General features: G+C 40.3%; 1 protein-coding gene across 1 annotated transcript in view; it reads left to right on the top strand.

Annotated features, from left to right (window-relative positions):
• The window catches only part of SMARCC1 (SWI/SNF related, matrix associated, actin dependent regulator of chromatin subfamily c member 1), a 90,673-nt gene that overhangs the window by 16,324 nt on the left and 47,005 nt on the right, over window positions 1–27,344 (top strand). The window contains exons 4-18 of the mRNA XM_056333991.1: window positions 1,142–1,223; window positions 2,395–2,487; window positions 5,553–5,622; window positions 8,026–8,095; window positions 9,772–9,847; window positions 11,793–11,918; window positions 12,630–12,748; window positions 13,942–14,066; window positions 14,879–14,938; window positions 15,396–15,433; window positions 18,003–18,124; window positions 21,672–21,743; window positions 25,681–25,794; window positions 26,555–26,708; window positions 27,028–27,141. Of these exons, the coding sequence (XP_056189966.1) occupies window positions 1,142–1,223; window positions 2,395–2,487; window positions 5,553–5,622; window positions 8,026–8,095; window positions 9,772–9,847; window positions 11,793–11,918; window positions 12,630–12,748; window positions 13,942–14,066; window positions 14,879–14,938; window positions 15,396–15,433; window positions 18,003–18,124; window positions 21,672–21,743; window positions 25,681–25,794; window positions 26,555–26,708; window positions 27,028–27,141 (1,435 nt within the window). The remainder of the gene's footprint in view (window positions 1–1,141; window positions 1,224–2,394; window positions 2,488–5,552; window positions 5,623–8,025; window positions 8,096–9,771; window positions 9,848–11,792; window positions 11,919–12,629; window positions 12,749–13,941; window positions 14,067–14,878; window positions 14,939–15,395; window positions 15,434–18,002; window positions 18,125–21,671; window positions 21,744–25,680; window positions 25,795–26,554; window positions 26,709–27,027; window positions 27,142–27,344) is intronic.

Below are 27,344 nucleotides of genomic sequence, written 5' to 3'. Positions count from 1 at the left end.
TCAGTGTACAGGGTATTTTTTTATTTTATGCACTGAAATTCCTCCTGCCAGTATTGCCACTCCTGGACACCAACTCAACGCTCCGGTTAAGAACATTTTCAGACTCCAGCAACAGCTTTTTTTTCAAAACTTGGGAGGTACAGAAGTACACCAGGCAGTGTTTTACATCTAAAAGTCAACTACCTGATTATCTAAACATACCATTGTGCTTTGGAAAAGGCTGAATTGTTAAGAGTCAGGGCAAAATGTTTGAGAGGCTCCTGCAGCACTACTTACCCTGGCTAGTGGGGATGAGCCTGCGTGGTGGTGCCAGTGCTGACCCTGGCGAGGGACTGGCTTTAGTGCTGCTCTTGTCCCACCTCTCAGGTTCTTGGGGGTCACCATTCAAATTCTTCATCTGAGTTGATTCATCTGTGACTTCTGAATATGTGTATGGCTCAGGCGGATAGGGCAGAATGCCTCTGGGAGGCTCTTGTGGTTCTTCCCAGTAGAAGGTCAGATTTTGTGTTATGCCCCCCATTTCTGATACTCTTAAATCTACATTGTTATTTCAAGACTTTTGCTTGCTTTGTCAATGCAGTAGCACACTTTAAAGTACCAGAGTCCAATAAAGATGATCATGAAATGCTTACATGGATTATTGACTACCTGTGTGCTGTGTGGGGTGGCTTGTTAGCAAATAGATGACTAATTTAGAAAATAGCAGGCAGACGGCTTGCTGTGTTTTTCCTGGATTAGAGTCTGGGACTGGTGGATGGGTGCAACTAGAAGTAAGAGATGCCAGAGCTTGTTCATGAGTTTTCTCATCTAGTTGTTGAAATCCATTTGATTATGTTTCTGTTTAATTATCCTTTGTGACTGTAGTGGAATGCACAGCCCTGCTAGAGGGTTTTGTTGGACAATGTCAACCTTCATTTTTCCTAAACATTTCACAAATCAGTTGCATTTTGTTGATTTAGTTCATGGTGATTTTTCTTGCTTGTGAGGGCTGCCAAGTGAAGCAAAAATATTTGTGATTGTGCTTTAAGTGTTCTTGTGTAGCTACCATGATATACTGTTTTTCTTGTGGAACGTGAAAGATTCTTGAGTACTGAGTGGAGGAGAGTTGAATTTAATATTTTTGAATAATTTTCCTTAACAGGCGGAGGTTTGACCTGCAGAATCCATCCCGAATGGATCGAAACGTGGAGATGTTCATGAACATCGAGAAAACACTAGTGCAGGCAAGAAACTCATGTACAGGACTGTGTTCGCTTGCTTGGGAAAGGGATTCGCTAGCCTTTCACGTACCTAAGCTGTGACCCAGTGAAGAGTTATGTCCAGGACTTCTGTAGGAGTGTTAGATTCTTCCCTCCCTCTTCCACCCATTTTAGTCACAAGTCCGATTATTACTTTAAAACTTCAGAATGTTTTCACTGATGTTCTGTGGACATGGACAGGGTGAAAAAAACCTCTTTGTAAGGTAGGAGAAGGCATTCCGAGTGACTCTGTCATGTTGTGAAAGTGTCACACTTAGGACTGAGTAACCGTTCTGTACATACCCATGCAATTGCTGACGTTTTTGAGACCTTCAGCCTGATAACGGTTTGACTTTTTTTCAGGTTAGGGTACACTTCAGACTGTCTTGCTTGTTTTATCGAACAGGTTGTTACCATAAGACAGCAGATAACAGCTGTGTGGAGACTAATTTGAAGTTAAATTTTTTAAACTGCTGTGTATGACAGAATTTTTTAATTCCCACCCCCCCCACCCCCAAAAAAAAAATATATAGTGTATAATATAGTCAAGATGTGACTTTCAGGAGCTTATTAAAAGTGGAGGTAGGAGGAAGGACAGCAAAAATAAACAGTACTCTTATTATACTAAAATTTCTGTTATTGCATGGTGGTTTCAGTATGTAATAGAGTACCTGTTAGAATTCAAAATGAAACGAGTGTGTACCTGTCAGTACTGTAGAAATGTGTGAATCTGCATGTCAGTGTAACAGGACAGATTCAGATCCAGAGGCTGACACGCAGGGAACTTCAGTTCCCTTTCAAGTGAAGTGTTCCAGAGCCTATCAAAAAATCTTTGAAATCAAAGACCGGGTTTCCATTAAAGATGTGAAAGCAGGAATGTGGGAACAGCTGCATTGGGTTGCGTTCCCTTTATCTGTGATAACAGCAGATCTGCAGAGACCAGAAGGAAACCCTGGGTGAGACTCCGGCGGGGAGGTGTGCCGAGGAAGTACTGCAGTGGCAGGGGTCTCTGGAGCTAGGGTCAGTGTGCCATGGCACAAGCTGCCACGTGTTCCTCTTGAGCTCTCTCAAGCATTGCTGATCTTAATGGGATTTTTTGATTTATGTCACAGGTGGCCTACTAATTTCTTATTTAACTTCCTATTCTCTCCACTAGAACAATTGTCTGAGCAGACCAACCATCTACCTCATTCCAGATATAGAATTGAAGTTGGCTAATAAATTGAAGGATATTGTCAAACGTCACCAGGTAATTGTTAAATAGCATATCTTAAAACATTTTGTCAGTCGTAAGATAAAATGTATTCACCTGACTTCAGCTTATCAGTTACATCTGAATTGTCTGACAACACAAGGCGGCAGCAGCAAGTCGCTTAAGACCAGAAGTTCACTATTTGTAAAATGCCATTAGTAGTTATCCTCGCATGGAGATGGAGTCGTAACTGTTTTAGAAGTAAATCTGAAATTGCTGTTGAAGTAAAAAGTAGTTATGGTGTCTCGGTGAGCTGGCTGCAGGCCCTAGATGATTTGCTGTTGAATACCTGCATATATAAAGCAGAAGCTCATTGTTTGTCCAAATCTGAGACCAAAGAAGGTAGCATGTAATACAGCTGTTCTAGATATGTGGGAACAGCATAAGGAAGCTTTAGTCTTAAAATGATTGCTACTTTTTTTTTGCTTTATTCTACTTGCTTTTGTTCTTGCCTGTGTTGAACAGAGCATAAGTAACAGCACTCCTGCTTGTTAGGTAGTCAGCATATTTCCAAAAGAGTCAACATCTTCACATTGTAATTTAATATAGGAAATGATGAGCTGAACAAGCTATTAAGCTTCGTCTCTTAAGAATATAAACAGTCTTTTTACTTGTCTTGAGAGAAAAATCCTGGAATGTGAACTCTAGATGGTCTTGATAGCCTTTTGTGTTTTGATAATTCACGGCTGTAGCCAAAGTACAGTGTTTCTTTTCCACATTAAATGTATTTCCTGTGTTGGGATTATAAATCATCATCCCAACTTCAGTTGTGTAATTTTTCACAAGTTACTTGTAGTTTTTCAGCTGATTCAGGATGCTTGTTATTGCTTAAATTGGAGTTAATGATTCAATTTTCCTTTCATAAAGGAAGTCTACAGTGAACTCAAAGCATGCTATATCTGTGAATGATTTCGGGGACTTCTCAGTAAGGCAGCTTTGTGTGTAAAGGGATGTGAAGAACTAAAAACAGAGACTGTCCCTAATTCCGCCTTTTGGGCTTGCTTCTTTGCCCTCCCTCTGAATTCTCATCTTGCATTTGTGTTGATGTCTGTGCTTGCTCGCTATCTTGACTTTTTCTGTTTAACCTGTTGCTGTTGTCTTTCCTCCACCCCATCCCTAGTACTGGTAGCTCCCTCCTCCCTGGCGTTCCCACCCTCGCTGCTCTGACTGCAGCCTTGCAGAAGAGTTGCGTGTCTCTCGTCCCAGCACAGTGCCAGTGTCATCTCTGGGCTTATAAACAGAGCTGTCAGTAAGATGTTTGCTCTCTCTGCTGATGGAGATGCTGTTACTTGTTGCACTTTTTCTGATTTTCTTTATAAATGTTGAGGATTTTTTGAGAAGAGCCAGGATAATAATTTAGGAACTTGAAAACAGGTAATGAGTGAGATTTAGCATAAAGTCTGTCTGCTTCAAGAAAAACATTTTGTCACTAGAGAATTCTTCCATCTTGTTACGTCTTTAGCTTCTAATCACATTCAGTTTAGCAGAGGCAGGGAATAAGCCTTACAATCTGCTTATACCTTTTTCTGAAAGCTGTTCTAGTGTAAAGTACCCATCCCTTTGTTTTCAGTTAGGCTAGCATCTGAGAGAGACTTTCTGTTCGTCTGTTGTCTGATGGGGTTTTGAAAGCTCCATAGGAAGTAGGTGAAACTTAACTGATCTAATTCACAAAGCTCAAATTAGATATATAGAAGAGGATCTTTAGCTCATGGGAAATGAAGGGAGGAGAATTAACATTGTTCCTTAAACACTTTGCAGATTCTTTATTCACACCAGGGCTCTTTCCTTTGGAGCATTTTTAAATTCTTCCTACTTTCCAGCTCTCCTTTTTGCTGTTGCTCAGAGCACCTCCTCTCCCTTTACCCAGTTCTATGAACTCTTGGTGTAGGAGCTCTTTGCTCTTTGGCCCCTGATAGCAGACTAGTCTTTGAATATTGTTACCATAATGCAATGCATCTTCATGCTTTTTTGAATTTTCTTTCTTTTGATGCTGTCTTCTAAATAAGGTATTCACATATTGTTGGCTGTGACTATCCCATGTGCTCTTAAGTCCTTTAAATAAATCTGTCAAGTGTTTGTGGAATGTAAATTGTGAATAACATTTTCATACAAACTGTTTCAAAACATAACTCCTGCAGAAGATTCTGCAGACTGTGAATTTCGGCTGTCCTTGGAAATGACTCTTCATATATGGAGACTGGAGGTGTGTCCCCACAGCATGTGGGAGAATCCTTATGGCTCTCCACGTGAGGGAAGGACAGGGTTTTCTCGACTGGTCACACTAAGCAGTGTTAGGTATTTATTTAACAGATCATGTAGTAATTTTTTTTTGCCTGTAGATGCCATAGGAATATAATTACGGCCTGTACCCATATGCAGAGAAATTGCTTTGTCGCACTGTTTGTGGCACCTACATAAGCATGAGAAGTACATCTGTTGCTTCTCATATGTTGAGAAAGTGACGTGCTAAGCCAGCAAGAAGAAAAAGTGTTTTCATGTTTGGGTATTTTGACACACAGTGGTATCATGTTAGTGTAGTTCTGATTTACTCCCTTTGTTCTATGATTTAGGAGGCTTTCTTGAAAGAACGGGTGTTTATTCTGTCTCTTGACAATACAGCCTTTCTTGAGCACTAGGGCTGTTCTATTCAAGGCAGCCATTTCTAGTTAAGTTTCTTTTAGACTTAATCTTAAATTGTCATACTTAGAAATTGTTTTGGACCAAAGTGTGTACGTAATGAGGGAAAAAAGTTACAGATGCTTTCATACAAAATATTCACCAATAGGCTTGTATGAACTGATAGATAAACAATTTACCATGAGAATTGGGGCAGAACGAACTAGGAGGAGGAAGCATTTGAGATGAAGAGAGTGAGAGGTGTAGTAGTTTGGCAGCAATCTTAAAATAATTGTCTTTTTCTGGCACTCCTTAGAGGTGGCGTTCTTGTAGTTGCATTGAAGCTAGCCTTGAATATTTCTAGGTTGTATGGGCTGTGAGAAGTCTGGGGTAATGTGCTGAAGGTTTCTCATACAGTTTCTTCCTTTCATCCACTTTTCCCACAGGGAACAGTAACTGAAGAGAAATCAAAGGCTACCCACCATGTTTATCCAAGTCCTACCTCAATGGATGATGGTAAAATTGTTTTCCAATTTTTAACTGGAAATAGTCTTGTAACTACATTCTGTAGCAGTCACAGGAGCTTTAGCACAGGCACAATGTATTCCTAGCCTGCTCCTGAGAGCCACTTGAAAAATGTTTCTAAGGTTAATGCCTCCAAGTAAAGTTACTGTGTGTCCTGCTTCTAGCTGTTGGGTGTAACGTTCATGTTTTTAACTGACACGGTGTTTTCTGATTAAGGTGTGTTAATGCTGACTACTCTTCAGTGTTCATGCTGGAAACTGAGGTGTTATTTATTGCTGAACACAGGTGGACATCTTGTTTGTCCCAAATAACTTGTAGGCTGCAGGAGATCAAAGCTAAGTGTCTGGAAGAACTTAAATTAACTTAGGTTAAAAATTAAAAGGAAGGACAGCAGAAGTAGGGGTCTTTAAAATAAATATTAATGGAAACTTTAGTTTTATTTTGTTGCTTCTGTGGTGGCTCCCAAGTGCATAAATACAGGTCAGAATGCTGAGTGAAACATTATTAGGAATCAACTGGATGTGTGAAAGGTAGATAGATGCTAAAGTAAATGAGAATTGAAAAATTGTCTGCTGTGTTCTCATCTATCCAGGTGCCAGGTTGTGAATGCTGGTACATACATTGCATGTAGTGATACAACAGGGGTAGTGGCTTTGCGCTGAGAGAGGGCAGATGGAGATCAGAGCTGAGGGAGAAATCCTTCCCTGTGAGGGTGGCGAGGCGGGGGTGGGACTGGGGGGTCTTTAAGGGCCCAGCCGAACCCACACCAATCAGGGTTTCTATGTGGTTTGACAAGGTAGATGCAATAACAAGTAGACGTGGTAAACAGAGATTGTTGGCTTTATTATAAATATAAATATATATTGGCTGCCTCTGTGACATACATAGGTTCCACAAAAGCAGTTCAACAGCTGCGTTCTTCAGTAAATAACAAAAAACCTGTTCTTAATTTTTTTCATGTTAGACACATCTAATTGTCTAGTGGATGATGTCGCATGTGAGCTTCACTGACGTAAACGGGCTTTTCCTGGTGAGGCCTGGCAGCTGCAGGCCGCTAGGTGGAAGTGTCCCCCTGTGCAGGAGTGGCCAGGGCCTGACCCACCCCAGGGCTCGCCTGTGTCCTGTCCTGCTGGTAGACACGGGCTTGTAGTTATTTTTAACGAGTTCAGGTTCTCACAAAAGGGTTGAGCGTAGTAGGTCCCATCTGTTTTGTAGTCAGCAAACATGCAGATGTGTTAAATAGAGCTCTTAACCCTTGGTTATACTAAGATGAGAAAACAGCCATAAATCCAAGCAGTGTAACCCTATACAGGTTCACATTCTCCGGCTTTGCCTTCTAACACTGCTCTGGGCTATATTCTCAATATTTGGGTTGCAGGGGGTAGGTTATTACATTGTGTCAGATGTGCAGTTTGAAAGAAAAAAAGTTTAAAACGCCAGTTAGACTGAGTGTATGCCTTATTGCAAAATCAGCAAAGTGTTAGTGTTGCTCAGTCAGCCTGTAGTAACTTGAAGTCCTTATTAGCACTGCTGTGAAAGAAGAAAGTTGAAATCCAAGTTTTCTTACACTCTTGGAAGTTTTTTATTAAAATCTGTTTTACCACCACCCCTTGCCCTGACATTCTTCCTTCAAAACCCTGTTGTTTTTTTAAATACCTGTTGAGAATAGAATTCAATACTGGGAAGAGGGTCATTTTAAATAAATAGAAATCAGTAGAAGAAGTTAATGAGGGGATTCAGATGCCTAACAAGGATACAGAAAGATGGGGGGGAAATATTTACCAGTTGAGAAGAAACCATTTGGGAGTTTAGTCTTTGTTATTTATTCAGAAATTTGAAAAAAGTGACAGATTGGGGTGTGTCTCTGTGTCTGTCTCCCTGTGTTATTCCTGCTGTCTTTCCTGAATGTCCTCTTGGAGGATTTGCTGTGTCCTGTTCTGAGTTCCAGGCCAAAGCAGCCAAGGAATTTGGGAGATGGGATGGGACAGGACAAGCTGGCAGAGGATGGTGCCTCAGCCTCTCAACCAGAAATGCCTCTTGCTCCTGTTGAGAAACTGATCGTTGTTTCAGGCGTCTTTGAATCTTAATCTGAAGTGTGTTAGGATATGAATGTGTGTGGCCAGGGAAGGAAATGTAATCATCCTTAGCATTAAAATGACTTTACTAATGTAACGTCTGTCATATACAGGCAGAGCACGTGTGAGTTTAGACGCGGCCAAGGTAATGCAGGCAGGTGTGTTACTGTGGCAGGCCAGGCCATTGCAGTGACACTGCAGCAGGCTTTTATCAGGGGTGGTTGCAATAACTTTACTATGACTGACGATGGAAAAGCAAAATAGTGTTTAATGTGCTTTACAAGTGGAATCTGATGCTAGATCTCTCTCCCCTTTGCAGATGAATGGTTGAGACCTGTGATGAAAAAAGACAAGCAGGTGCTGGTACACTGGGGATTTTTTCCAGACAGGTAAAGAAAGGTGGGGGAAGAATGAAGACCCCAAATCTTACTTAAGTTTGTTGAAGGAAAAGCCTTGATAAAAACTTGTGAGTAGGAAAATCCATGTCCTCAAACAAGCTGCTCCTTGAGCTTGCTGAGCCTTACCTCTCCTGGTAGTGGTGCTCTGCAGTTATCAGTGGCAAACCTGCACGGACAGTGTCCCAGCTTGTGGGCTGCAGCTGTGCTCTTCCCTTGTTCTGCAGCACGCCAGGCTCAGGCCTGTCCCACAGTGGCTCATTTGAAAATGTAACCCAAGTACACAGTACTGTGTTCCTGTTGGTTTGATTCTCAGTGATTGTACGTCACTGTTCATATTATCAGACAAACACTGGTTGTCTTAGAGTATAACCACGCAGTAATTTAGTGTATCTGCTTTTTATCTTAATGTCCAAAGCCTGAAAAAACTTAATCATCGGTTTAAAACTGAAATATGCATGCCTATTTGTGATCCTGGTAGGTGGGCGAGCTTGGAAAGGGGGAGTCTGTGTTTCTGCAGAGCCACTAGAAAGGTTGCAAATTGAACCAGACTTTCAGAGGGTGGCATGAGCCTTTCCATAAAGTTAATAAAACTTTAAAAGGGAGAACTTCTAATGACCTAGTTGAACTGCCTTTGATAAAGAGAGATTTCATTCCATGGGTTGCCTTTTGTCAAGTGTGACTGCTGAGAGCATGCATTTGAGAAAGCTGTCTTGTGGTGTTAGAAGATTTTAAAAGATAACGTATTTACTGTTAGTAACATAAATTTATTTGTAATAACTGGTTTCTGAGTCCAGGTTCTGGAAAACTCAAAAGACTGATAACCCAGCAGTGACTTCTACTTAAATAACTTTTTCAGGGTAGTAAAATCTGCTTGGCTGTGCATGCACAGAATTCTCAAGAACCATATCCATATTTCACTGGAGGAGAGCAAACAACAATTACTTAAGTTTCTTTCTTCATACAGATAAAGAACTTGAAAACATTTTTATACTTTCATCAGCAGTCAAGTTTGTGTTGACTCTGTGTATGTGTATATGTATTTATAAGTGGTGGTATAAACATGAGGAATGCTGTATACACATCTTTCCTTCTGTATAACACGCCAGTTGGTTAGTACGTGCCTCGTGTTGATTATAGAGTGTTTTGGCTTTTGCTGTTACCGTGTGGTTTCTTCGTATTTTTATAGTTGGGCTTTGGATGGAATAGCATGTGGAAAAGTGAGTGTAAATAATAAATGGCTTCTAGAGCAATAGGCATTGAAGAGAGGATGCATACTCCTTTCTTCTAGGAATCCAGTATCTCTTGCTTTAAGCTCACAAGAACAGAAACAAGTTAATTAACTTAATGATGGGGTTTGCACAGGTGCTCAAACTACATTTATACCGCTGAACCTAGAGAGTAGGTTTCCAATTTTAAGCTGGAGCTGATTTCACACAGATAGCTTTTAAATTCAGAAAGCTAAAAATGTATATTACATGTCTTGGACCCCTCCCTTTTCAGTGTGTCTTACTCCTTTAACTTTTCATTGTGTGAAAATACTTCACTATTCTGTCCCAGCAGTATGATTTGCACCTGTCAAAATTGCTGAGTAAATATTCCTGCTGGTGATCTTTCTGGATGAACAGCCCAGGGGACCAATTTTGTTTTTTCTTGCCTCCTCTCATTAGCTATGACACTTGGGTTCATGCCAATGAAATAGATGCTGAAATTGAGGATCCTCCAATTCCTGAAAAGCCATGGAAGGTAAGTCTCTTTTTGAACAGTTTCCCAGGGTTGCCATAGTGGTGTAGCTTATGCGCAGGTGTTACTGGATGGATGTTTTAATGTGCTGCTGAGTAACAATGGCTGTACTTCCATATATCTGGAAAAGCAGAGTGGTATTTCTAGAGCTGTGATGAAAAAGTCTAAAATGTTTCTTTGGTATGGGGAGGAATGCTATTGAAAAAATACTTTGTGAGGGAAAAGGACAGACTTGGGAATCCCTGCTAGTGCCAAAATTACCATTTTTATTTTGGCCTGACATGAGTGAGGTGTTTTCTGTTAGAGGTCAGTCCTTCCTTACTGCTGAAGTACAGCCATCTCTGGGATGAAACCTGACAACTCATTAGAAAGCACAGCGGCATTATACAGTGTTTAAGGAGGGGATGTGGGGAAAAAGCCGTATCTTCATGGGTTTTTTGGAAGACTGTTGTTAGAGAAAAGAACTGTCAGGTTAGAAATCTGACACGTGTTACAGGGCTTAAAACATACTTTGTCTTCAGAAAGTTAATTTTTTTTCTGTAGCATAGAAATGGCCACAAATATTAGTAGTTAGATAATATGGAAATCAAGTAACTGCTTTAGAGAACAAATCCAAATTTTTGAAGTCTGTGGTACAATTGAAATCTTGTCTGTTCTCTGAGTTAATGTAATGGCAGCATCATTTCCAGCAGATTCAGCTGTTGGGATCAAAATAGAGCCGTGGTCTGGCTGACAGATCGTGTGTGGCTGTGGGCTCCCCTGTGCCCTGGTTTCACACTGCTACAGAAGGTCTTGAGCAAGTTTGTCTTAGCTCAGTACCACTGTAGATACCAGCTTCTGTATGCTCTTAGTACGGGGCACAGTTCAAGTTTCTTGATTTTTTTTTTTTTTTTACTACATTTTCCCAAAGCCTTGGCATTGCTGACAAATTCTAGTGTATGAATGCAACTGTCCATGCAGTTAGAGCCAACGTGGAAATGAATGAGAAAACTAGTAGCTGTGTAAAGAATCCCTGAGGGTCATATCTCACCTTTCTCTATGGAAAGGTTAAATTTATTAGGAACTGTGCTCTTAACTGATGTTGTAATGATGCAGAAAGTCAGCACATGTCAATCTGTTGAACGTGCGAGCAGTCAAACTGACATCAGCAGCCTTACTTAGGTTCTTCATGTAGTAATTAGTTTTCTTTGTTGCCATGAAACAGTAGTAGCTACTTCTTTATTGTTCTATTTTTTTACTCTCTTATACATAACAGGCACTGGTGTTCTTTGTGTATGCTGTCAGTCTGAACAGCAGAATTAAAAAGTAGCTCAGGTCAGGAAGTAAGTTGATGTCTGTTGAAACATTACTTACTTCAGGTAGTCACCTGTAAATAACTGGAACACATGCTTTTTGTGTCTAAATCTTACTATAAATAGTAATACATAGTAGATTGTATAAATCATAGATTCTATGATTCTAAAGCCCAAGAGTTTATTTTCAGCTATGTAAACTAGAACTTTACTTGAAGATGGGTATTTTAAATCAAGATGGTCAATCTTTTCTTTCCAAGATATAGACAACTCTTCTTAATTTTTTTGGTTGTTTGTGGCACGTCTGTTCAGGTGATCTGTATATTTAGAAGATTTTTATGGTAATTTTCAGTGTCTGAAGTAAGCTTCTTAATACAGAGCTGTTGTCCCAACTATGAGAGCTGACCTTAAACTTCAGAGTGATTAAAAGCAACTGAGAAACAGACATGACATTCAGTAGCCTTATGGTCATGTTCCTCCTTTATTATATTGCCTCATGAAACTGTCATCTGTTATGTGTAAAACCTTTACGAGATACTTGGATATTCAGATGCTGGTAACAAAGCTGCAAGTATTTCCTTAATCCTGTGAGGTCTGTCGTGGAGTTATTTTTTTCCAAAATCATTGGTGTGTCAAGATGTTGTTCTGTTCTTTAGGTTCATGCCAAGTGGATTTTGGACACAGATATATTCAATGAATGGATGAACGAAGAGGATTATGAGGTAGACGAGAACAGGAAAACAGTGAGTTTTCGACAGAGAATCTCTATGAAAAATGAAGAGGTAAGTGCTTCTCTGCCTAATGGGTGACCTGTTGGTACAGGGATATTTTTTGTCTGCATAAGTCAAATTTTTGAGACTCAGAGTTGCTAAAGCTAAGCCGGTTGAGCAGTTTGAGGTGCCTGTGGTAACACAGTCTGGTTTAACTGTTTTCTGACATACTTTATTTATCCAGAAATGTAAGTGTGCACTTTGATTTCCATGCCCCCCACCCTTCCCAAGGATAGTAAGAGAGAAGAGGACCCTCTTTGACTTTCTCATAAATGAAGCCAGGGGTGTGTTAAACAGCATCAGTTAATATTTGATTTCCAAATTCTCTGTACTTGCTGAAACTAATTTTTTTATTTCTCCCAATGCAGGAAGTTAGTTAGGACTCTGAAAACATGCTCATTTAACCTTGAGACCAGGCTGCTCCCTAGGGAATCTCTCCTGTTGGATAGTGTGCACTGAACGAGTTGCACACTAGCGTTTGAATCTTGCTTTAAGAGTACAGTTCTTAAGCACATAGCCATTGCAGGATGTGGAGGATGGCTGTAGAAAACTTAGGGGCTTTCATGTTGACAAATGGAAGTATTGTGGAGCTGGATGTGGTGCATGTTGCGATATTATTGCTTTTAGCTTCTCTGGTGTAGGACGTATTAAGGAAGAGAGTAGCCTACAGCATTTCAATAACTGTAGTATTTGGGATGAGCTAACCACTTTGCTTCTCAACAGCCTGTACGTAGTCCGGAAAGGAGAGACAGGAAAGCGGCAGCAAGTACAAGGAAGAGAAAGCATTCTCCTTCTCCACCCCCAACTCCCGTGGAGTCGAGAAAAAAGACAGGGAAGAAAGGGTGAGTGTCCAGGTCCTGCAATTTGAGGCAAATTTTATTGAAGAAATGCTTATGGGGATCTCTCTGGCACCTTTCACTTGTCTCGCCTTAGAATGCAATCATTAGCTCTACAACAGACTTGAGTGATTTTTGCTTGTGCAGCATACGCAGTTTCCTTACTCCTCTGTAGAATTGTGCTGCCTGCGGGTGGAGGAGAACCTAGTGCAGGTTGTCCATTATCTGAGCCAGTGACAGGGTTCATTGCTGCATCAAGAGTAGAATTTATCAAATGAAATAGTACTCAGCTGTTTCTAAAATAACTCAAGCTAGTTCTGTTAGTGCAGTCGTGTAGTATATGTATGCTTTTTGATGTATGGCCCCATAAATTACTGCATTTAATTGAGGAGTTTTTATCTACATAGCCAGCTGGTTTAAAGTCCACTTCTCAAATGCAACTTTAACAGAGTAGCATTTGTGTCCTGCAGATCAGGATTTTTCCCAATGCTTAGTTTGATCTCTTAAAAAAAAAAAGGCCAATATTGTATCTAAATAAAAGCTTATTTATGTGTGGAAGTGGAGGGGAGCACTTTTGTGCTAAAAATTTGAGTCTTGTTTAATAGACCTCTTGGGCTTTCGTAAGACAAACATGGAAATTTATCATTTGAGGTGAGAAGTAATTCCAACTATCAACTAGTTCTTTTTTTATCCCAAAAGTAAAGCCCAGCTTAGATGAGTAGGGAGAGGTGTGGGTGATTCTGCCTTTGGCTCCCTCTGTATGCAGAACTGCTCGTACTAGCCAGCCCTTTTTGTTAAATAAGGCAGCGTGCCTTGAAGTGGTCCGTGCCTCTTCTGCACGGCACGTGCCTTTATTGCCACCTCAAAAAGGACGAACGTCAGTGAATCGCTCCTCCCTTGAATCTCACCGTATGCCAGTGCTGCCAACATGCTGGAGACGGTTTCGGGTTGGAATCAAGATGTATGTACAGTGGTGGTCTTCAGTCTTGAAACAGTGGAAAAGACCTTTTATTTTAACTTTGTTTTAGTAATATACAGAGAATATTTTTTCATTAACCACCAGCACCACTTCGTACAGCATTCATGTTTTCATAAGTATTTTGACCCAGTCCTTTAATCCTGGTATCTGAAGAATAACATCAAGATGAGAACATCTGGAAGTTGCAGCTGGCAGAGAATTTGTGTATGATCTGTTCTAGACAAGCAGCCTTATATGGGAAACGGAGAGGGCAGAAGGAAGAAGATGAGCAAGAAGATCTTACAAAGGACATGGAGGATCCCACGCCAGTACCTAATATAGAAGAAGTAGTACTTCCCAAAAATGGTAAACTATGCATACACTGGATTCTTTGAATGTTAAAACAATAGCTTGAACTGCACTGAAAAATATGTATGTATTTTGACAAATCTTTGAAATACTTTATGGCCATGGGGCCAGATGGTCTGTGCCCATCTAAGTTTTATCTAGTCAAGGGATTTGAATGTGACAGCTGAGAAGGGCAGCAGATTCACCTTCTCTTGGCTTTTTGAAATAAGTTTACAAAAATCCACTTAAATGTTTAGTTTCACCTGTTTTAGGGTTGTTCTCACACATTATACAGAGTTCATGTTTCGGGGGATGGAGTTTTCTGGAGGAAAATAATTGCATGCCAAGTACCAGACATAAGCACATTAAATGACTGAAGACTGTAGCAACATGCCAAATGCATTCAGTTCTTAATCCTTTTCAGAAAAGTGTTGATCTATGCAATACCTGTTAAGTAAAGATAAGTCAGAAAAATAATTCCTTCTATCAAGTCCTTGATGCCAAACTATTTCGCGTGTCACACAGTTTTGATTTTTACCTGGTTTTAACCGGCATATAAGAACTATTAAGTGTTGTATAGGTGGAAAAAGTACAGTACTTAGTCCACGAAGTACATGAATAGAAGCTGCTTTGTGTTCAGATGTGAAATTACAGAGAAATCAAACAAATGGTCTGTTGTACTCAGACTGCACAGATGAACTCTTTTGAACTGCAAAGATGACCAACAAAACTGTTTATTGATAAGATGGTAGACAGCATGCTAGACTTCAATAATTTTTATCTTGTCTGATGGTTACTCATCGGAGTTTCAATTTTGCTTGCTTTTGTAGTGAACCCAAAGAAGGACAGTGAAAACACACCTGTGAAAGGAGGAACAGTAGCAGACCTTGGTAAAACAAACACACAACACCCTCCAGCACCCCCTCCCCCAAGTTTTACAGTAATTTTGCTTGCAGGCAAATCTCAATTTTAAAAGGAATTTCTAATTCTACTATCTTTTGTTGAATTAATTCAGTTTTCACATACATTGGATTTGAAACGTATTGAGTTGCCTTCCCTTGTAGTCTTTTTAAAAAATAGGACATTTAAGCTCTTTCCTGGCAGAATTTTCCTTTTTTTTTAATTATCCTTTCTCTGTATTCTTATCTCTTCCCTTGTCTGGGATAGTTGAGTGCCTGCATAAGGATGAGATTGCCTTAATGATGTGTGATCCACTTTGCTTTCCTCCTCACTTCCCTTCCAAAACAAATAAAATATTTTTTCCAATTAAGCAATTCCATTGCTAGAAAAGCTTATGAGCAGTCGGATGCTTTTTATTAGTGTAATTGTCAATGTTTTACCTTTCAGATGAACAGGATGAGGAGACAGTGGCAACTGGAGGAAAGGTAATAGCAGCCGTTTCTTACTGAGTTTGGTAGAAACTGAGATCATAGAACAGTTTGGGTTGAAGGGACCTTAAAAAACACCCAGTCTAGCCCCCTGCCATGGGCAGGGACCCCTTCTCCCAGCCCCGTCCAGCCTGGCCTTGGGCACTGCCAGAGATGGGACATTGACCACCTCTTAGGGCACCATGTGCCAGTATTTCACCATCCTCAGCATAAAAAATTTCTTCCTTATGTCTAGTCTGAATCTTACCTCTTTTAGTTTAAAAATATTCCCCCTTGTCCTATCAAGGTCTTAACCTCATCCTCAGTAACTTAGCCTGTAATGTTTTTCAAGTGGTAAGATTAAATTAGTTACTGATAGGAATGTTGTTTTGCTATTAGAAAAATTCTATAAATGCTGTAAGGTTATTTCGTAATTTTAAATTAGTATATTAAAAATGAGAACGAGGAGAGAGATGCAGAATGTTTTCAAAGAAGCATTTTTCAGATGCAAGGTTTCTCAAAGGTTATGCTTTTTCTGTAGGTTTCAGGACTAAATCTAAATCCTGGATAGCCTTCCTGATCATTTTAATAGAGTTGCTGGGGTAGTTTCTGTATTGAATTGCATTGTTGGCATGCCAGGTGCTATTTTTAACAACTTGTCTAGTATAAGATGGCTGCTTGATCATGCAGGTAGGAAAAGATCACGTCTATGTTAGGTTCATACAGTTTGGATGTGTCCTTAGTGTTATACACGTAATTAAGAAAATCTGACTTTACATACTGACATATTTCTAGTGTTACAGTATTTCAGTTCATATGTCCAGTCTGTGTATGTGTTCTCAGAAATGCTCAAAAATCTTTTCTCATGGTTTAAAATGGGGAAAGATAACTCCAGGTATGCGAAGCACTGACTAGCTAGTGAGCAGCATTTCTTTCAGGTTCAGGTGCAGGTACCACACTAAGGAACGGTGGGCTTAAGTGTCTAGAGAGAGATGTCTGAACCGAGGTTGCCAAAATGCAATTACTAAGTAAGCACTGGTTTCCAAGTTAGGGAAACCAACTCAGAAGGAATGCAACAGCAGGCTTTTCCAATATGGGAATTTTTTATGATTTTTTTTTTTTTCCTGGTCTGACTTCTCCATCCCTGGGTGTTGAATGACCTGGAACCGTGGGATTGATGCAGCAACCTTAGTATTTGTTCCATGTTAGATGAGAAGAGGTTTGTTTTTCATGTCCTCTGCTAAACGGTGTTTTTTGGGGGGCCCTGATCTTTTTCTTAGTTTAGTGAATGTGTTTTGAAAGGAAAAGGTTGTTGGAAGTTGAGGGGATAGTGAGAGGAAGGGCTTCTTTTCTGAATAGCTTTTGTCAGATCACTAAATCTATTTAGCGTGATACCTTTTTGTCTTTGGGGGAATTTAGTCCGAGGAAAAGATACATCGTTGATACTAATGACTCTACATTTGGGACTTTATCAGTCTTTTCTGTTTCTCTGAAATAGTAACTGAGGTAGAGCAAGCTGTTTAACGTTGAGTTGCCTGCAGGCTCTTCAACTAGCACCTGAGGGTTTCTGTGCAGTTTATCTGTCCTGACCCTGATTTTGTAGTACTGTCTCTGTGCCCTTTGCTGTATCATTTTGGATCAGGAGGTGAATATGTGCTGGAACTAAAGTTGCAGAATATCTTATGTTCACAGGAGGCTTCTGCTGTGAAGCAACAGACTGTGACCCAGGGCTTGTCATCTGCTTAGGAATGTCCTAAAATGTGGCTTGCTGGTGCCTTCACAGCAGCCCTGTATGAGCAGACTCATGGCTCTGCTCGCCCTTGGAGTGGGAGCAAACACAGGGACATGCAGAGTTACAACCTGAACTTAGTATCCCCTCTTCTTAAGAGGGAAATATCCAAGACCAGCTTTAAGATTGGTCAAAGCGAGTTTATCCAAGCAAGAGTTTAGTGTAATGAGACGCAGTTTTGCAGACATGAAACTGTTACTGCTGACAAGAGTCGTCTCCCAGTGAAACTAGAAGTAATGAGTCTGATTTCCTTTAATGCTCTTCTGAGGAGTGAGAAGACGAATGTGGGAAGAGTAGCAAAAAATACAACCCGTCTTAGACAATATTAAGAACTAGTGTGGTGTCAGTAATTGGAGATGACAGCAGGAGCTAGGCTCACAGCTTACAAAGTACTCTAGGTTTGTGCTGTGTTTGTTGCACGTGGTTGCAGTATACTACAGAATTGGAACGCAGTGTTTTCTCTTGTAGTTAGAGCATGCTTCATTTTGTAAACAGGGTGCAAACCGTGGTGTAACTATACTGCCAAGTATGTCCTTGAGATTTGAGAGCTGGCTCTGAAAACTTACTGGCGTTAAGCTTCCTTTAATATTTTTATGAACACAAAATTACCCTTTCTCTGGTCTCTGAGATTCCCCACACACCCCTACACCCCCCCCAGCCCCGACCAGAGATTGTGTCAGGAGTTTATTCTGCACAGGATTGGAAAGCACCTGTTTGGGACTAACTTTGTGCTGGCTAAGAGTTGTTAGGTATGTGTCTTGCAACCTACTAACTGTTGTATTCCCTTCCATGATACAGGAAGATGAAGATCCTAACAAAGGTGATCAAAGTCGGTCAATTGATCCAGGTGAAGATAACGTCACAGAACAAACCAACCACATCATTATTCCAAGCTATGCATCTTGGTTTGACTACAACTGGTAAGAAAGTAATTGAGAACTGGGGGAAGACTTCAGAGTTTTGGTGGTTTACTCATAAATCAAGCTGAGAGCTGAAAGAAATTACTTTTATGTAGGCCTAGTTCCCATATTTGGATACATCTTTTCTATTTAAAAATCTTTTTGAGCTGAATTCTGACAGTTTTCAGGGATTTTGAATGAGGAAGAGAACAAACAGCATAGGTCTTCAGTCTACTTTCTCAGCATTTTTTGCTTTGCATTGATTTTTATTCTTCCCCTGTGAGAAAATAATTCCTTTCTCTTTCCTATTTTGCTAGTCCTTGTATGATCTTCCTATGTTTGTATCTACTTCTGAAAGCTGGTGGCTTTTTATTTTGCTTCAGATCTTGACTTGGAGCATAAGTCACTGATTATACAGGGAGGATGCTCGTTTCATTTTGGAATCCTCCTTGGAGTCAGAGGATTGTGATGTGCTATGAGCATATAACTGACTATAGTAACCCTAATGTCCCCTGTATACTCAGACTTCTGTGGTGTGGGAAGAGAAGCGAGTAGCTGGGAATGAAAGTCATGCTACAAGTTAAACTCTTAGTAGTACTTTTAAGTAACAACTGCTTTGGAAACAGAGTAAGGAATAGTCAGTTGTCTGGAAAAGCATTTGAGCATGCATTTTGTCTTAGCTCTAGGAGTTGAGATATTGTTTAGGCTGGAATCTAAAAAGATGTGGTATGACACTTGAGGATTAAGCTTCACGTGCAACTTTCAAAAGTGGGTATCTTTTTATAATAATGAATTAAGATGGGATTTGCACTGTTAGCATAAGGCTCGGTTCAGTTCCCAGCTCTGGCAGACTTCTGGTGCCTTGAGTCAGGTGCTTAAGTTGACCTAAATCTCCATAAATAGAACCATCTATTTTCTCAGTCCCCCTGCTCTCCCACTTTGAGATGATCCTGAAAGCAGAAAAGCAAGGGTCACATAGTCTGAATTTCTAGGTGCTCCAGTTGCTTTGTGAGCAGAAAAGCTCGAGGTGTAGTTCTGTTACACACACAGAATGAAACGCTCCACTGATGCACTTCAAAAAGGGATAAAGGACTGTGGATCTGCTGTGGGTCAGGCAAGGCAACTTTGCGTAGCTCGAGCTAATTGAGGCTTACTTTAAACGAGGGTAGGTGTATCTGTAGCCTCTGTGCTTCAATTCCTTGTTGTAAAATGAAGGTACAATAATACATACCTACTGAGAAAATTATGACAGCAATGACGTTTTGTCATGAGATGACTCAGGCTATTGTGCAAGTGCTTTTGGGAGTGACTGGGTGATAATGGTTGGCTACTAACTTGATTGGTGCATTTGTAATAGTGACAGTAGTTCCAACGGTGTTCCTGAGAGCTAAACCAGTCTGAAACACAGCTAAAAGACTAATGAAGTATTTGTGAAGAAATACGGACTAAACTTCATGTTGCATTAGGTGTAGCTGGCCTGACCTTGTAAAAGGCAACCGTAAATTATCCCTGTGGTGTGAACAGTGGACATCCACAAGGTAGCAGGGTATGTGAGAATAAGCTTTGATTTTTGGATTCTAGTGCTCCAGAAACAGCATGTTAAGCTGGTTTGGATTTGAGGCTGAAATAACCAAACAGCTGTGAGACTGACATTTTTCTGTCTCAGAGCATGTCTTTTTCATTGAGACGGGGTTTTGTGTTCTGGAGAACTAGAGAGCTTAGGTGTAGCACTGTCCCACCTGGCTGCAGGTGTTGTGGCCCTTGCTGTGCCAGCAAGGTGCTTCTTGAGTTATTTAAACATAAAAACAAACCGCTGCAAAATAAACCTCCCGAATTGCAAATCCTTCCTTAATGTGTCCAGTCACAACTGATTTAAAGCAAACTGAAAAATAACTCTAATCTACTTCTCTCAGAATGTTTTATAAACTGCTGTTTTAGAATAGTCCTTGCTAAAATTAATTTTCTAGTAAAAAGATAGATTTTATTTAATGCTCAGTATAGTTTCAGTGTAATATCTTGAGCTTTGGGTAACTTCATTGTAAGAACTAGAAAATTTGTTTATTACTAAAATCTGAACAGTTTATTGGTTAATCTTCATCTTCAAATTAGAGTATTTTCCTATGAATGACAAGTTAAGAGGAAGCGGTATCATTGTAAAAGGACAATTGCATGGCAGGTGAAAAGCTGAACATACAGGAGGAGGGCAAGAATATATTTTTCTGTGTTACCTTTAAAAGTAGCAATTCTTAAAAGATCCTTGTAGTTCTCCAGGTTTTAGCATGCGTCAGTACATGCTATTCTATGAGTTTCTGTCTTAAGTTACTCTGACAAGCCCTGGATTTTTAAAAAAACACAACCAACTTTTCCATCATATAATCTTGAAGCTATTTCCTCACTTAGTAATAGATGGGTTAAATCTTAGGTCCCTCAAAGAGTTTTCATATTAAGATCTTAGAAAAGAAAAAAATGAGTTGACTAATCAAGTTCCATGTACTCTGGCTGTTTGCTTGCATTACAATTTTGCTTTGCAGTGAAAACCCTCTTATATATCCCATTATATGCCATGGATAAAACAAAATTATCTTGTTCATTTGTTGCTGGTAGTATTCCGCAGGTGCAATCACCCTGCAATTAAAACACTCCAGGAGCAAATTTCCTTATTAAGATAAATCATATCACTTCCTCCAACCCTTTATTTAGAAAATACGAGAATGTGATTTCCTAAGTTTCTGCGGTGCTATTTGCATTGTCAGGCTGGTAGTACATGCAGAATGAAAGATTCTACTAAAAGAACATTTAAACTTAAATACTTCATCTGAAACAACTATGGAAGGAAAAAATGTATCAAAATAACTAAAGCTTAACTTTTTGTGATCTTTACCTTTGTTTATTTTATGTAACGCATAGCATCTCAGGTGTCGTTAGTTCTGCTCTTCTATATGTGGTCAGTTTTTGCTCCATATGTCTTCCTTGGAGCGCAAAGGGAAGAAGTAATTTTTAAGACAGTGTTTTGTTGCTCCAAATAGCCATACTTTGGATTTTATTTTCCCGGTTGACCAGGGAGGTACTAGCTATGTCTTTGAAGCCAGTCTCTTACCTGACTTGTGAGCACTAATAAGTGCTGCCGATCCAGCTTTGGGCTGGGACTCAAAGCACGCACTGCCATCTTGGCAGTATGTGCCATAAAGGTGTTGGTTCCTTGGGGTATTGGTGGTTCGCCGAATGTTTGCACTAAACAGGCTGGAGGCGAAAGATGCTTTGTCAGAAGCTTGGGAAGGTACAGGTGGAAATGGGCGGCTGCTCGGTACTTGTCGGAGTTTGATCAGGGTGGCATTGGGTGCGTAGTTTTGCTTTGACCAGTGACTGAATTGTGATGGTTTTTCAATGCAGCTTTGTTTGGTGAAATAAGCAAATTTCAAAGGGTCATGCTAGAATACTAAGGTTTCTATAAAAAAAAAAACCAAACCCTTGTTATAAATGTTCTCCCTGAAAATAGTCATTTGGAGGTGTGCAGAGTACTTAAAGGTTACTTAATATTTGGTATCTGAATTGTCTGTTTCTGCTACAGTATTCATGTGATTGAACGTCGCGCTCTTCCTGAATTCTTCAACGGAAAAAACAAGTCCAAGACTCCAGAAATGTAAGTAAAATATGAGTGTAGGCGTATAAGAGTGTGGCAAGATAAAGAAGCTTCCAGTTTCATGAATCCTGTGGTCATTTTAGCTGTGCATGTGTTAAGCTGATACTGTCTGTAGGGGCATGAAAGAAGGAAAGAGCACCCGTACAACTGCTGCTTGTAGTTTGGTAGTGTCTGTGTATTATTGAAGTAGAGGTAAAAGTTCAAATATCTAAGTAATAGTTAATAGTGGTTGTCCAGGAAAAATAAACCTAATTTCTCCCAGGTAATATTGGAACAAATTCTTGAGCTTTATGCGGTACAAGACATGATCGTCTTCCAAAAACATCTGAAAAATTTCATGATACTGTAGAAACCTAATAATCCTCCTTATTTTTCTCTCTCTTCTCATGCCATGCTGTATTTCTGAGACTCAGGAGTTTCATGTGTAAGCGGTGATTGCTGAGTTTGTTGTAGGATGCTGTGTCAGACTGTGGAATGGATTTTGCACAGTTATCTGTGTTGATTTCATGGTTCCCTCAGCAGCTGATGGGTAATTCTGAAAGTGCAGGTGAGGGTCAGTAAATATATCTTTGCAGGCCTGAGATGTAACCGTGTTCTCAAGTATTAGGTAGTCCAATTTAAATCGGAGACCTGGAGTTGTGCATTGCGAGAAGAAAAATATTTTTTCTTATATAGCTGCTCCAAACCCTCTGGTGGCATTTTAATTCTGGATGTGCCTGTTAAGCCTAGGTGGAGTTGTCTCAGTTGAATTTAGATCCAGTTTGTACCTATTTTGTCTCCTTGTGGGGTCTGGTATCTACTGCAGAACTGAAGTGTTCTTAATTGAAAATTACACACACAGAGCTGTTTAAAATAATTTTGAAAGACTGATTATTGTCTTGAGGTAGTGCAGTGTTTTTCATACATCGAATGATTAACTTCTGATCTGACTTAGTGTAACAAGATAAGCTGCTGATTTTGCATCAAATGCTTATCTTGAGAATCTACTGCAAGGCTTGTTACGTGCCTTAGTGACAATACACCTCCCCTTCCCTGAGAATTTTCTGTTAATCACAGCAAATTTGGTTATTCAAAGCAGTCTTGAAAGGTGATTGATTACAAGAAGATAGTGAACATCAGGTTTTGGGGCAATGTGCTTGTTTCTGTTAAAATTTTAATCCCAAAACCTGAGAATTCATCCAAAAAAAAAAAAATAAAAAATTGAACACTTGTATGCTTGTCAACTTGGACAGTGGAATTAGGCTTGTTGTGTTCCCTTTATTTTGATACCAAATCCTGGTCTAGTGGCAAAACAGCTCTTGGGGATTTTAAACCAGTTTTTTGAATTAACTACTAAATGAAGCATTTGGGATGTCTTCTCAGCACATTGTCTTAACATCTGCAAAGCTGTGCATTTTTCATACACAGCATTTCTTCAAACTAACTTTTTCCCTCCGTTTCTTAATCCAAATGATGGTGGTGGTAATTGCTCTTCCAGCAGGTAAACAAGGCAGACTTCAGAGTGTTCTTGTGCTTGAATCTCCTCTCCTCAGGCATGACTTTGTGAGGCTTCTGAGCTAAGATTGAGATATAAATTAGAAGCTAAACTTTTTCAGCTCAGAGGAGTACTGGGAGACCTTGTAGCAGTTGCGCAATGCGCGAGGAGGTTACTGAGAAGATGGAGCCAGGCTCGTTACTGAGGTGCATGACAGGGGAAAAAAGTCAAACTGAAACACAGCAAGTTCTGCCTTTGATATAAGGGAAGTACTTGACTCTGAAGAAGATGAAGAACTGGACTGGGGCCCTGGGAAGTTGGGAATGTTGTTCTTTGGAGTCCTTCAGGCTTTGCTGGACAAAGCTGTAAGCAACCTGGTCAAAATTCAGTGGTTTGAGTAGGAGATTGGCTTGGAGACCTCCTGAGACCCCTGGCACCCTGAGTGGTTTTCAGTCTGTAGTCTTTACTCACAACTTCTGTACATGTTGGCGTTGCAGCGGTAACTGTAGCTGCATGATAGTGATTCCAAATTGCATTTGACACTAGCTCTGCTCCATTAGTTTTACTATTTGGCACGTTTGTGTTTGGGGGTTTCTAGGACTTGGTGTCGAAGACTGCAAACAGATTGAATTGTGAAAAATGCTTACCTTTTGTATTTGCCATTGATGTGGTTGTCACATGTAGGCCCATGCTTCCTTTTTCAGTTGACGTTAAAAGATCAGGTCTCCTGACATTCATCCATGTGCTGCTGCTGGTTATTGCCTGGGAGTGAGCAGATCAGGGACTCCTCCTAATGTTGCTGTTACCCTGGAGATGTATTTTTCTTGCCATTTAGGGATTGTAGGAATAGCTTGTAGTCTTGGCTTTGTGTTTTCCTTTTTCCATTCAGAAGGATTTCCCTTTTTTATTTAAATGTTTTGCCTCCACCTTAGTTTTCAGGCCAGACAAAGTACTGTGTTTCAGAAGCTCACACAGGTTTGTTCTTGTGACAGTAGTGCCTGAGGGGTGGTTTCTGTCTTAAATTGGATTTTAAATATTAGTTGACATATCTCTCTCACTGTTGACAAGTTTTAGCTGATGAGTCATGTCGTTGTCAAAAACAACTCCCTGCAGGATAACCTTTAGGGGTGTTTCTGTCTTAGGCTTCTCTCTTCACCTAGTAATGTGACCTTAACAAATAAATATTAAACTAATTTCTGCAGCCAAGACTGCTTTAAAGTACCTGTTCTTAAGCAGACAGTAACCCATTTCTCTCCAGGAGCATTTAGAAGCGTGACTGAGTATTCCTTTATGGAAGAAACTCCGTTTTTTCTCGCCTACCAAACATTGGACATGCAACATCCCATCACCTAGTTCCATATCTTTTTTCCAGCAAGCTTCATTTATAATTTGCTCAGAATGAAGATGTGGGATTTTGGCAGGAATGTGTACTTGCAGCATCTGTCTGCTTATGTCTTGCTTGTGAAATGCCTTGGTGTTCCACCTCTGTATGATTCATTCTTGGTTACCAGCTGCTTTTGCACGCTGCATGTGAGGCATCCCCGTCTTGAATTTTCTGAAGGCAGAAATCTGCTCATGATAAACTGTTGTGAACACATCCTTGCATGGGATACTAACTTGTATTTGGCAGATTGGTATTGTTCAATCTAAAGAACAGGGCTAGCCATAGTTTTATGGCAGTTTGTTTTGTTCTGAACAACTTGTGTTAGGAAGCATTAATACATTGCAGGAAGTTACTGAAAAAGCCTGTGAAGCAGTGTCTGCAGTGCAGGAAAGGGGCTGAACCCCAAAACCTGCTTGCTGGGACTGTTGTGCACTGAAATACAGCGGTCTCATGGGGGTGATTTCTGCCTTAGCTGTTCCCAGCTCAGTGAGTGGGGAGTGCTGTGCTGACTTCTGGGTTCTTGCCCTCTGCTTTCCAAAGATCTTTTGTACATTTTGCTGGTGTCTGACCTTTCCTGGCTGATGTTTTTATGCGTTAAAAAGCCTGCATGTAGGAGCAGTAACGTTCTAGCCAGTGTACTGCTTCTGCTTTTGTGCACAGCTTTTTTTCCTTCCAGACTCACAGAGGTGATTGACAAACATTTAGTCTGTTGCCATGTGAAGACCAGACCCTACTAATTTTTTCCTGCAGCTAGTAGTCTGTTCCACAAGTATTTGGTTAGTGACCAAGCTACAGCAGCTATTTGCATGATTTGCAATTTAAGCTTGCTTTGATGTACTGCTGATCCAAACACAGATAAAGTCTAGAGTGAAACAATCTGGAAGAGATGGGTCATATTCAGTATATATATAAAAAAAATTCTATTTACCTATTGCTTTTGATACTGATTCTTAAATTTCGTCAATAAAAACTATCTGTTGATGTTTGCTTGTCAGTAATACGGGTGTTTGAATCCTGAAATACGTATTCTAAACTTTTAGACATTAATATGCATGAACTACCTATGAATTGTCTTCCAGATACCTGGCTTACCGCAACTTCATGATTGACACGTATCGCTTAAACCCTCAAGAGTACTTGACGAGCACTGCTTGCAGAAGGAATCTGACTGGAGATGTGTGCGCTGTCATGAGGTAAAAGCCACGGATGTTTCAGCCACTGCCCGCACTTTAACAAAAAGAAATAGGAGCTACATTAGGTGTGGAAGTGCTCTAGTACAACAGCGTAGGTGTGGGCAACAGCCATTGTGCTGTTGATTAGCAGTTTCCCCATTTTTATGGTAGCCAGATTGTTATGCTATTCTTTATTTGTAATATTCTGCCTGCTTGCTGAGCCATGCCTACGGAGTTTGGATCTTAACTTGTGATTATTTAGGTTCTGCTGTTCAGTACATGTGTGGAGTTTTTCCAGGAATTCCAGTTTTGCAGCTCTGTTTTGTCAGTTTTATGTTTCACCAGTCTTAAGCTGTGAGGTGCAGCAGAGCCCTAGAAACGTGGGGCTTGCTATATGTTGGTTCAGTGAAGAAAAGCTAGATAGGTGAGGAAAGCAAGTCAGTGATTGTGCAGCCCTCACAATCTGTACACTGTGTGCAAATGGTTCTATGCACGCAGCCCTAGCTTTGCTTTGCTTTTGTCCTGGAGTAATTCCTGTTATCTGTAACCAAAGATGTCATGTTTTGTTTTATGCAACATGCCAAAGTGCAGTCACATCTGGACGAAGCTTGTGCTTTGTGGTTTGTATTGCCATTTGTGATTAGTGGAGGACTGTAGAAGATTCTGGATCTATGTTTGATCTAGAAACATAAAATTCCTCCTTTGCTCTCTCCTTTCTGCAGTGTCAAGCATGAGCAAGGCTTTAGTTAATAAGATTGTAATTTGTCACGTTGTTTCATAGAGTACATGCTTTTCTGGAGCAGTGGGGTCTCATTAACTACCAAGTGGATCCAGAAAGCCGTCCCATGGCAATGGGCCCTCCCCCTACTCCTCACTTCAATGTGCTGGCCGATACACCCTCCGGACTTATGCCTCTCCATATCCGCACTCCGCAGGTGAGCCCTGCAGGCTGCACTAATGTGTGCTTGCCTGAGCTCTAGCCAATGTCATTAACATGGTAGCAGAATAACTTGCACATGATCTCATTAAATGTTCCCTTTCTGTCCATCTAGGACACCTGAGAGTTTCAGGTGGTTGGAATCTCTTAAACCAAGTCTGTGGGCATTGTATGCAAGTGATACGATGCAAAGCCGTCTCTCTAGACTTACATTCAGCTTCTTTGTTCAGTCCATGTTCTGTTTAACATTGGTCTGAAAACCTTGAATAACTTTCGATTTTTGCCTCTCACCTTTCTCTTGTGATGTTTTTTCACAGGTTCCAGCTGCTCAGCAGATGTTGAGTTTTCCTGAGAAAAACAAAGAGAAGCCTACTGATCTGCAGAACTTTGGACTTCGCACAGACATTTACTCAAAAAAGACTTTAGCAAAGGCACGTGTGTTGGGATTTTTTTCCCCTGCACCTTCTGTTAAGCCTTCTTCCGCAGTTGTTCTCCACTAGATGATATTGAGATGGCTTATATTACTCTTACACTCCTGTTTTAGGTTTCTGTGTCTTAGTGTATGACACTAAGCTACATGGCTGTGTCAGATACCTGATTTTGTAGGAATAGACACATACCTATCCCAGGCTGG

Source organism: Falco biarmicus, chromosome 4 (assembly GCF_023638135.1).
Source record: "Falco biarmicus isolate bFalBia1 chromosome 4, bFalBia1.pri, whole genome shotgun sequence".
Classification (NCBI taxonomy): domain Eukaryota; kingdom Metazoa; phylum Chordata; class Aves; order Falconiformes; family Falconidae; genus Falco; species Falco biarmicus.
Note: the sequence above shows the minus strand (reverse complement) of the source record. Positions and strands in the feature narration are given on the sequence as shown.